Below are 12,519 nucleotides of genomic sequence, written 5' to 3' on the forward strand. Positions count from 1 at the left end.
AAGACAAGTTGAGGGTGTTCAATGGGAAGTCAGGGGCCCGTGACTGTGGTGGACCACTATAGGGGTCTTATCAGAATATCAATGATCTCATTGTCGGTCAGGGATTGTTTACATTTTGCAGTTATGAGTCACCTGATTTTCCAAAGATAAATATATTGTTTAATAAATAATTTGAAAGCAGCACATGAGAGCTTAATATTAAATCAGAAAAGCATACACACCGTTCAAAAGCTTAGGGTCAGTTGATTTAATATTTTTTCTTTTTAAATAAATACTTTTATTCAGCAAGGATGCATTAAACTGAAATAAACACAACATAAAGCTTTAAAAAAAATAATCAAAATTATACAAAATAATAGTAATAATAAATAAAAAACTCAAAATACTAATAAAAACTACAAAAGTATCTCAATGTTTCAAACTTTGTAATGTCATGCTTCATTATATCCCTGTAATCCCTTATCCCTTTCCTCATCATGTTTGGATTTATTCCTGTGGGATGTTGTGTAAAGCTCATCTCGTCTCCTCACCTCTCTCTCTCCTGCTCCAGCAGGTTGGTGAAATCATCGCTTTTGTTCATGAAGTCGACGTGTTTGCGCTTTTCGCTGTCCAGTTCGGTGACGGTGCGTCGGTGGCATTTCTCAGCTAAGAGCAGCTGCTCTAACATCCGTCTGTACGTCTCACGCTGCTTCTCCTCCAAACGGTCCAGCTGCAGTGACAGAATGAGTATGGCCATCGTAAACTGCTTGCACTGGCACAACAGTGTGTAAATTCAGATTTGGAGATGAATAAGGCAGTGCTCCTCTCACCTCTATCATCGGGATCTCATAGACGTCGTCTCTGATCAAGTCTCCGCTGGTCATCAGACTGTCTCTCTGCAGAGCTTGAAGAGGTTTGACTGGAAGCGCAGATCCGTAATGAGCCTCCAGAACTTCAGGTCGTGTTCTCCCAGACTGCAGCATGTGGATAATGTCTTCACGGGCCTAAAGCATATGGTGTTAATCACATTCGATGATACATGAATATATACTACAATGAGACATTTTTGATGTTGAAAGTTTTCTAAAAAAGAACACTGTAACACATTGAATTAAATTAAATTCTAAATGTTTTCTTGTAAAACATTCACCAACAATCTTGTCAATCAATAATTCTCAATCAGTAATAATGAGCTGGATGATGAATAATTGCATTATTGACACACTATGTTCCAATTGAATGCTGTTCAGTTGCTTTGTTACAATCTGTATTGTTAAAAGCAGTATATAAATAAATAAAGGTGACTTTTAATGACAACATAAAAACATTTTTACTACTTTTTACAAACGTCACTCAGCATTTGTTGTTTGCTGAAAGAATCTGTTTAAAAACATAAAAAAAAAAAAACCTTGAGGATTTTTTTCAGGGCTTTGTATTGAGCACCAGCAGGGGGAGCTGGATGCTTCCATAAAACCTAAAAATTAACAACCGTATGACACTGGCTGTGTAAAGACCACCATACTTCTTTTCTCACTATATCATATGTATAATGTGTACATTTCTGTATGCACAGAATTTCCAAATCACCTACACTACTGTTCTAATATTGGGGCTTGGTGAAATGAATTAATTTTATTCATTTTTGTTAAGTCTCTTTTGGTCACCTAGTCGACAATTTTTTAATAATATATATAACTGTCACATGATCCTTCAGAAATAATTTTAATATACTGATTTGCTGCTCAAAAGAAAAATGTCATCAATATATTCATAATGTATCATCACTGTTGAAAAAAAATTGTGCTGCTACATGTGTTAACATATTTTTATTTTTAATTTTTTTGATAAAATTCACAAGAATAACTTTTTTTGTGACATTATTCCAGTCATGTTTGAACAGTCTAATGCATCCCTGCTGAATGGAAGTTTATATAAAAAAATAAAAATGACCCCAAACTTATGAATGGTAGAGCTAAAATATGTCCAGTACCTAATCAGATCGGATTGTATTTGTCCAAGTGCCCTAACAAAACCATGACACTCAATACAATACAGTATACAACTCCTTTGCAAATCCTAATTCACTATTATGAAATCAGCATAGTTGTATAAAGCATCATAATCCTTCTGTCCTCTTATTTAACTCATTTTTAAATGACAGTGAAGCTTTTCAAAGATTATTAGAATTTCTTTCTTTTTCAAAATTTAATTTAATTTAATTCAATGTACTACTTGCCATTTCTATGTAATTATTTGTGATATTTACTAGCAATTTCAGAGAGAATACTGTTTTAAAGAAAGTCCTACATCAAATATTTCTTGTAAGCGTGCGGTGAAACCTCACCTGGACTTCTCCCTCCATGACTCCCAGCAGATGGATGAGATCTTCTTTGGAGAGGTCCATCAGTGCGGCTCTCCTCTGCATTTCACGTGGCTTTTGCATCCCAGAAACAGCCTTCTCCTCACTGCTGTCATTTTCCTCCCGAGCTTTGCTTTTCTCCTTCATCAGCTCTTGTTTGCTTCTCTCTTTCTCAGTGCTGTGGATTTTCACGAGCGGCTTCAGTGGTCTGTCCTCTGGCCCCTCCGTATCGCTGCTCCTGGACCTCATCTTCACCTGCAAGTGCAAACAAAGATTAGCATCATCCACAGATTCAGCACACTGCAAAGTGTTCCCGTCTTACTTTCAAGTACAAAGAAATTTTTTAAGAACCCATTGACACATTTAAGATAAAGATGTGTTTGTTACTTCATCAGAACATAGTTGGAGAAATGGATGCTCTGCAGTGAATGGGTGCCACTCATAATAATATTCATTAAAACTGTATGTTAACACGTAGGAGCTTGCTGCATGAATCCGTGAATAGGCTACAGTTTACAAATCCATGTGCGAACAGATTATGAATTCGTGGGTATAGATTCAAAAACCGAGGGTACTGTTTACAAAATCTGAGCGCACAGATTGGAAATTCTTGGGCTAGGATAGGACATTCGAACCAGAAAGACACAGCTTACATTTGACTAAAAGGTTTTTGTCTTTATGCTCAACTAAAGTGAAATAATGAGCATATTTCCACTTTGAGAAACTCGTGTTGCTCTCGCCTTGACTGCCGCACAAACTTGAATAAACAGAAACACACCCACAGTGCGTCTTCGTGTTTACAGTGGTTGGCATCCACCAATCCTACAATGCATTGCTGAAGCAAACAGGTTAGGCTGCATTTCAGTCAAAATTAATTAATTAAAAAAAAAGTAACGGACACCATATGGTAATGGTAACAGAGTTCATTTATTTAAAAAGAAATGCGTTACAATATTAGTTACTGTCAAAGGTAATCGCGTTACTAATAGGGTTCTTTACTCAACACCAAAGAACCTTTTATGGTAAAAAGGTTCTATAATGACAAGAAAGAACCCTTTTGGCACAAATGTTCTTTAGGCTATTATTCATCCATATATTACATGCCTTGCCTAGCTTAATATCACATTTTAATCAGGCTGATTTTTGGAGAAAAACTGAAATGGCACTCTTTGCGTAATATTGATTAACTACATAAAATTATATAAATATATACATTTTCTAACCCCCATATCTTGAATTTTGTGATCATTCACATGCATTCATAAATGCATTTAAATACACGGAATAATGCAGTGAAAGAACGCACTCAAAATGCACACGTGCCACACACACTAGTATGACTTCATCAGGTTACTTTACATTAGCCTAGATGCCTGCACTTTTTAGGCACGATTTGTTTAGTTTTTGAATATACTTGATACTGTTAAAAGGCACATCATTAAAACAAAAAATACAAGTTCACATATCACACCTAAACATGCCTGGAAAACGTAATTAGAACTAGCTAATTAGTTAAAAATGCCTATCCATATACAGCTATGATTCGTGAACCCCAAACTGATTCAAATGATTCGCGATCCCGCTCCGAACTCCGGACTGACTCAAATGATTCGCGATCCCGCTCCGAACTCCCAAACTGACTCAAATGATCCGCGGACCCGCTCCGAACTCTCGAACGGATTCAAATAATTCGCGATTCCGCTCCGAACTCCCAAACTAACTCAAATGATTCGCGATCCCCAAACTGACTCAAGTGATTCGCGATCCCGCTACAAACTCTCGAACGGATTCAAATGATTCGCGATCCCGCTCCGAACTCCCAAACTGACTCAAATGATTCGCGATTCCACTCCGAACTCCCAAACTGACTCAAATGATTCGTGAATCCGCTACGAACACCCGAACTGACTCAAATGATACGCGGACCCGAATTCTCGAACGGATTCAAATAATTCGCGATCCCGCTCCGAACTCCCAAACTGACTCAAATGATTCGCGATCCCCGAACTGACTCAAATGATTCGCGATCCCGCTACGAACTCTCGAACGGATTCAAATGATTTGCGATCCCGTTCCGAACTCCCATACTGACTCAAATGATTCGCGATCCCCGAACTGACTCAAATGATTCGCGAACCCGCTACAAACGGATTCAAATGATTCGTGATCCCGCTCCGAACTCCCGAACTTACTCAAATGATTCGCGATCCCCGAACTGACTCAAATGATTCGCGAAACCGCTCGGAACTAACTATAAATACCAAAACACCTGAATAATATATTCAGAATCAAAAACTAAAGTGGCTTCTGCATAATAAAAGCTGTTGTGTTGAGACCTTAAAAATGTTCCCTTCACAGCTTAAGTATGAAAACTATCAACAATGGGCAACATAACACAAAACATTTTGAAATAAATAAATGAAAGCAATCTGAATTATTCAGAATAAATTTCGAGAAACATACATACATACATACATGCATACATGCATACATACATACATACATACATACATACATACATACATACATATATATATATATATATATATATATATATATATAGATAAATGCAGTTTAAAAATGAAATCTATGTTATCATGCTAAGGAGCTAACTGAAAGCCGACGACTCCACAGTAGAGACAGGCTGCATGTTTTCAACAATGTTTCACCTGTATGAGAAAAACATACAGATAATCACTTAAGACACTTTGCTGTAGACCCATTCTACATAATAATATTCACTCGCCTTGACTCGTAATGACTGCCGCACATACTTGAATAAACGGACACACGCCCACAGTGCGTCTTCATGTTTACAGGTTACAGGTTAACGCACTTCAGTCAAAATTAATTAAGTTTTAAAAAAGTAACGTACAATGCACCATATGGTAAATTTAAGAACCCATTGACACATTTAAGATAAAGATGTGTTTGTTACTTCATCAGAACATAGTTGGAGAAATGGATGCTCTGCAGTGAATGGGTGCCGTCAGAATGAGAGTCCAAACAGCTGATAAATACATCACAATAATCCACACCACTCCAGTCCATCAGTTAACATCTTGTAGAATGAAAAGCTGCATGTTTGTAAGAAACAAATCCATTATTAAGACATTTGAACTTTAAACCATTGCTTATGGAAAAGTCCAAAGTCCATCTCCTGTTCTCTCTCACATCAAAATCCACCCACATGTGTGTCTAGAATTGTTTTCGCATGAAAACAGTGCTTGATCCGTTTTCTTCTCCTGGCAACTTTTTCACTGGATTTAACTTATTATGGACTATATTTTAGCTGGAATCAATGGTTTAAAAATGTTTCAATGATGGATTTGTTTCTTCTTCTCAAACACACAGCTTTTGGTTTCTCCAGATGTTAACTGATGGACTGGAGTGCGGTGGATTACTTTTGGATTATTGAGTTGTTTCTATCAGCTGTTTGGACTCTCATTCTGACGGCACCCATTCACTGCAGAGGCTTCATTGCTGAGCAAGTGATGCAATGCTACATTTCTCCAAATCTGTTCAGATGAAGAAACAAATTCTTCTAAAATGGACTGAGGATGAGTAAATGTTCAGCAAATGTTTATTTTGGGGTGAACTAGTCATTTAAGTCATTTTGCATCTCAACGTAATGTATCTTGATTTAAGAATTTATAGATATTTTTACTGGATAAAATAAATTGATTCTTCACTTATTTGCAACTGTACAATACATAATGGATTTGTCAAGGTACTTGCAATGATACATGTCCAAAAAAATCATACAACTGCCAGGTTTTATAGTAATTTAACGCCTTTTTTACAGTGTGTGTTTCACGTGAAGTATAAATCAACCACTAGTGGAGCCTTTTCACAAGACTCTCATATCAAATGTCTGCAGTCTTAAGCTCTGAGCCAACTCTTGATATTTTAATATGTAGTTTGCCCTTGTAGCTAATCTGCAACAACCTCATTTCTCATGTTCCCATGTGCAGATTTACGAGGGGGATTTCCCTGAGAGTGAGAGAGAGAGAGAGAGAGAGGGGGGGGGGGGGTGTAATGAGCGCTGAGCTCAGCGATGACATCAGGATTTTTGATAAAGTGCGTACGCGCTGCCTCCCGTATGATCTCACACCCAGCCTATCTGGCCTGATCCAGCACTGCCCTCAGAGTATCTCAGAGAAATCTCTGCTCCAATCCCACACATCGCTCACCATCAAACTGCAGAATATCAGAGCGCTTAATGAAACTTATTATTAAAACAAGATGTTCAGTTAGATCATAAAGGCCCCACATTTGAACAACAGTATAAGAACTAGTCTAATCAGAACGAGGCTTTTTCAAACTACATTAATTCTTGCAGCTCTTTTTATCCAAAGATACTTATTCGAACTTATGATTCTGGTGCTACATAACACTTTTTGAAATATTAATATATTATAAGCATTTTTTAGTATTTATTAATTTATACACATGTATGTATGTATTTATTAATTTATACACACACACACACACACACACACACATATATATATATAATGTATAAAAAATACATATATAACATTTTGTATACATATTTATGAACTAATATTTTGTATGTTATCTGGCTGATCACTAACACTTTTTTTATTAAAATTGGTAGTCATCTCATTTATCACCAGTAAAATAAGGGGTGGAATAAGAGACAGACAGACAGACAGACAGATAGATAGATAGATAGATAGATAGATAGATAGATAGATAGATAGATAGATAGATAGATAGATAGATAGATAGATAGATAGATAGATAGATAGATAGATAGACAGACAGACAGACAGACAGACAGACAGACAGACAGACAGACAGACAGACAGACAGACAGACAGACAGACAGACAGACAGACCGACCGACCGACCGACCGACCGACCGACCGACCGACAGACAGACAGACAGACAGACAGAGAGACAGATAGATAGATAGATAGATAGATAGATAGATAGATAGATAGATAGATAGATAGATAGATAGAGAAAGACGGACAGACAGACAGACAGAGACAGACAGAGAGACAGAAAGAGACAGACAGACAGATAGACGGACTGACAGACGGACAGACGGACAGACAGACGGACTGACAGACGGACGGACAGACAGACAGAATAGATAGATAGATAGATAGATAGACAGATAGACAGATAGATACAGACAGACAGACAGACAGACAGACAGACGGACAGACAGACAGATAGAGACAGACGGACAGACAGACAGACGGACGGACGGACGGACAGACAGACAGACTAGATAGATAGACAGATAGACAGATAGACAGACAGACAGACAGACAGACAGACAGACAGACAGACAGACAGACAGATAGACAGACAGACAGATAAATAGAGACGGACAGACAGATAGACAGATAGACAGACAGACAGACAGACGGACGGACGGACGGACAGACAGACAGACTAGATAGATAGACAGATAGACAGATAGACAGACAGACAGATAAATAGAGACGGACAGACAGACAGACAGACAGACAGACAGACTGACAGACAGAGACAGACAGATAGATAGAGACCGACAGATACATAGAGACAGACAGACAGACAGATAGATAGATAGAGACGGACGGACAGACAGAGACAGATAGATAGAGACAGACAGATATATAGAGACAGACAGACAGACAGACAGACAGACCCTGGCTAAAACATTGGCAGATGAATTGTTGCAGAAAGTATGTGTTATTAATAGAAGCGTGTTGCGCAGTTGTGGCCATGGGAGTGTTTTCATTTTGATGGTGACTTTGATTTGTTGTGCTTCAGTTATAAGATTCAATCGCTGTCCAAAATAGCCATGACAAAACTTGTACACACATAAATGTTCATTATGTCCTCTATGATGAAATCCAAAAATATGCAGAAGCTGTTGACAGACTGATGCCATCCCAAACAGTAATTTAGACGAGAGTTTGATCTATTGGAGTTTTTCACAAACCTCAATTCTCTAACTCGAGACGTGTGTATTTTTAACTTTGATTATGCCCGAGAGATTCGGGGTGACCTTAAGCTCTGTTATTATTGGAGACGGAGGCAGCTGGGAGATATATACATGAGAGTTTGTCTTATATTTACACTGAGAATATGCTCCTCGCTCCTGAAGAGCTCCCTGGGTGCTTCACGCAGCTGCTCCTTGCTGAGATTGTGCAGTATTTATAGCAGGAGACACACTTGTGCACAGGAGACACCAGAAACACTCACACTTCATCTACCAATCCGATCGAGGATGTTTAACCTCACAGCTATTGGTTTTGTTACACACGTCTACTGGGAAATTTAAACGGCTGGATGTTGTGAATGAACCCTAGTTACATACAGCTCCCGTGATAATTAATTCCTCAGATTCTCAGGGTATTTTCAGCTGAGGTGGGCAAGCATCAGTGGCACCTCGTTTATATTTAGTAATGGATACTGCTGGAGCTGGATGCACATGATACACACTCAAATACCGGCACATTCTTTGTTGGCATAACAGTACGGCTAATCTGGGATCACAAATACTGGCTCATACCAACCATGCATATTAAAGGGTGCTGCATATTTTAAAAAATTAAATGTTAAAAATACTATTTATGTTTAATAAATCATCTCTTACAAAAATAATTTATTATTATTTATATACTTATAATTATAAATATTTTGAATAACCTTTTTATTTCCTTAATCTTTTTTATTTTGGTTTAATTTTTAATTATAGGATTTTTCATTATTTATAAATAGTTTTCATTTCAGTTAGTAATTTTAATATTTTAATTTAAACTTATTTCAGTTACATGCATTTTTGTGTAGTTTATGCTTTTCAGTTAATATTTAGATTTAATTTATTTCAAGCTAATTAAATATTTTTTTTATTTATTCAATATTAATAAAAAAAGTTTTTTTAACTTTATAACTTACACTTATTTCTGTAAGAAGCCAAGGCAAAAATTATATATCTTTTCTTTTTCTTTTAATTCTCTATTTTTATTTTATTTTCATTTTATTTCAGCTTTATTACAATAAACAAAAATAATTTAACACTGACATGCACTAGTGGAACTCTCACTAATATATTTAAAATTTTAAATATTTAAAATATTTATAAATTCTATATAAACTTTTGTAATTTTTTATCTTTTTTTTTACTTATAAATTGCATTTATTTTTTATTTCAGTTTTAGTTTCATTTCAGTCAGTAATGTTTGTGTATGTATATATATATATATATATATATATATATATATATATATATATATATATATATATATATATATATATATATATATATATATATATATTATAATTATATATACTGCATTATTATTATTATTATTTTATTTTTTTAACCATAACAACCCTGGCATGCTCTAGTAAAACGATGTAACACTTTAATAATCAGAAATACAAACATACTTTCTCAAGGTATTACAGACCTCCTTGTTTTCAACCCACTACTACCATCAACCACAACCTGATAACCAGAATTAAACGATATAATGGCAGGTGCTAACAGTTGTGTAAATATTTCCTCTCCCATCCTCCACCACACAGAGACACAGTCCTGAACCCACACAGACATCTCCAGTTCATCAGCGTTTGTGTCAGCTGTGTGAAGGCCTGAGCACTGAGACTAAATAAGGGCAAAGAAACTCTCACACTGACGCTTCGTCTGGCACAAACTGACATGCTGCGTTTGTGGTGAACGTGTGATTGCCAAAACTAAGCTCATCATATGGTCATTATTTTAACACATCAGACAAACACAACTAACTGTACTGAAAGAAATAGGTCATTCTTAGGATTTACCTTGATTTATTTTCAGAAAATGAGTTGTTTGGACATGTTTTGCAGTTGAAATGTCTACAAATCCTTAAAACAAGATACAAATAATGCATCTTAAATATGGCAGATAAACAAGTGGAAAAATCTGCCAACTGCAGTAAGACAAAATACACTCTCTGAAGTCTTAATATTGCACAATGCACTTACATTTTGTGGAGTTTTTGATTTTTTTTTTACTTAAAATGCTTGTTTAAAGTAGGATTTATACTTGCTGTATTCCATTTGTCAAATTTCTGTATTTTTATTGCTCCCAAGGCATTCATTTTATAGCTCTACACTTGTACATTAATTTGAATGAATTGTCTTGAGTAGTTTTCCACTCAAAATGTCTAAATATTTTAAGGAATGCATCTTAAATATGCCAATTTTGTTTTTACACTTAAAGCAAGTGCAGTAAGACAAAATACTGAAAACAGCTCTGATACTAATGCAATGTAATTATATTCAATATTTTTGGATATTGAAAAATTAGACCGGAATTCTAAGTAAGATTGTTTACATTTCTGTCCATTTTTATTGCTCTTAGGACAAACATCCGAGGCAAAGTTGATGCTAAAATGAGCGTAACAGATTTCTATTTTGGCAACATCAAAGTATTCTCCTCTCTAACATGTTTACCGTGTAATTCTCCCTATACAACACCAGTCATGTTCTCATCAGAAGTACAATACCTACAACAACATTTCCTGTGATGGCACAAGCTCTGACCACCTGGCATTTTCCCCCTGTACCTTCCTGTAGTGTGAGCCGCTAAAAATATACCCATATTACAAGTGCACACCAGCTATTTGTGCCTGAATGCACTTAAAGTCAAAGTCAACATCACATACAAATGAACTATACTCACTATCTTAACAAACATTCCTGATCTGATTGAAAAATCCATCAATTCAAGTTGTTCAAATGGATATTGAATCTGATAAATATGTAAATGTGCCCCTTGGATGCAATGAAAGTTGGAGATAAAGCATCTGACAAATTCATAAATGCATTTGCTGTGTTTATGTGGTCATTTGATATGGGGAAAAAAAAATTCTGACTGATTGTTCACTCAGAGCGCATGTGGGTAATGTCATGATGAGGAGCACAGCCTTAATCTAATAAATGTGACCTGATGTCACCCTACATGAGCAGGAGAGAGCGTGCAAGAGATAGAAAGAGTGAGAGAGAGAGGTTGAAGAGTGCATACAAAAATAGGAATCATAAACTACTGCCTAGGTTAAAATGGCACATGATGAAAACGTGGAGTTGCGTTTTAGGTGAGAGTTCAAGAGGTATAAATGTAACACAATGTAGCAGCTTCTGTGGAAGTCGCAGGCTGTAATAAAGGCAATAAGCCCCAAAAAGCCATGGTTTACAGTGAATGTATAACAGCAAAGGGTCATTGTTAGGGGAAGTCGTGGCCTAGTGGTTAGAGAGTTTGACTCCTAACCCTAGGGTTGTGGGTTTGAGTCTCGGGTTGGCAATACCATGACTTGGGTGCCCTTGTGCAAGGCACCGAACCCCAAACTGCTCCCTGGGCGCCGCAGCATGAATGGCTGCCAACTGTCTGTGTACACTGCTGTCTGTGTACACTTCGGATGAGTTAAATGCAGAGCATGAATTCTGAGTATGGGTCACCATACCTGGCTGAATGTCACTTCACTTGTTACACAGGACATGGACTTATTCCAATTATGTTGCAAGGTTTCACAAAATAAAACAAAGCAAATAAAATGTAATTATATTAATAAAAACATTCTCCTGCCAAACAGTGTAGTTCCTCAGAGACAATTATGATTGCAACAAAGTGCAGGTGCAGAAACAACGGGTGGACTGGTAAATGGAAGAATGGGTGGACTGATGGATAGAAGGAAAGAACAACAGATGGATGGATGGAAGGATGGAAGTAAGGGTGGGTGGACTGATGGATAGAAGGAAAGACAACAGATAGATGGATGGAAGGAAGGAAGGACGGATGGATGGATGGATGGACTGATGGATAAAAGGAAAGAAAAACAGATGGAAGGATGAAAGGATGGATAGATAGAAGGACAGACAACAGACGGATGGACGGGTAAATGGAAGGATGGATGGACTTATGAATAGAGGGAAAAACAACAGATGGATGGATGGACTGATTGATAGAAGGAAAGAACAACAGATGGAGGGACGGATGGATAGAAGGATAAATGGATAAAATGAGAATGATTAATGGGTGAATAGATAGTTGATGAATGTAGATGTAATGATAGAATGATAGATAGAACAACAGATATGATGGACGGATGGACAGATAGAAGGAACATTAAACAATGGATTGGTGGATGGATGGATGAAACAACAGAAC

At 36.7% G+C, this 12,519-nt stretch overlaps 1 protein-coding gene across 5 annotated transcripts in view; it reads right to left on the bottom strand.

Annotated features, from left to right (window-relative positions):
* Positions 1–12,519, bottom strand: part of LOC127983960 (filamin-A-interacting protein 1-like) — a 29,649-nt gene that overhangs the window by 12,668 nt on the left and 4,462 nt on the right. For 4 of the 5 annotated variants that reach the window (XM_052586404.1, XM_052586402.1, XM_052586400.1 and 1 more), the window contains 3 exons: positions 2,324–2,593; positions 810–983; positions 531–709 (listed from right to left, as the gene is read on the bottom strand). In XM_052586404.1, coding sequence (XP_052442364.1) covers positions 531–709; positions 810–983; positions 2,324–2,587 — 617 coding nt within the window. In that variant the 5' untranslated portion in view covers positions 2,588–2,593. Of the gene's footprint in view, positions 1–530; positions 710–809; positions 984–2,323; positions 2,594–2,991; positions 3,095–12,519 lie in introns of those variants that run through there. The other variant, XM_052586401.1, reaches the window with a different exon arrangement.

The sequence above is a fragment of the Carassius gibelio genome, chromosome B20, assembly GCF_023724105.1.
Source record: "Carassius gibelio isolate Cgi1373 ecotype wild population from Czech Republic chromosome B20, carGib1.2-hapl.c, whole genome shotgun sequence".
NCBI classification, from domain to species: domain Eukaryota; kingdom Metazoa; phylum Chordata; class Actinopteri; order Cypriniformes; family Cyprinidae; genus Carassius; species Carassius gibelio.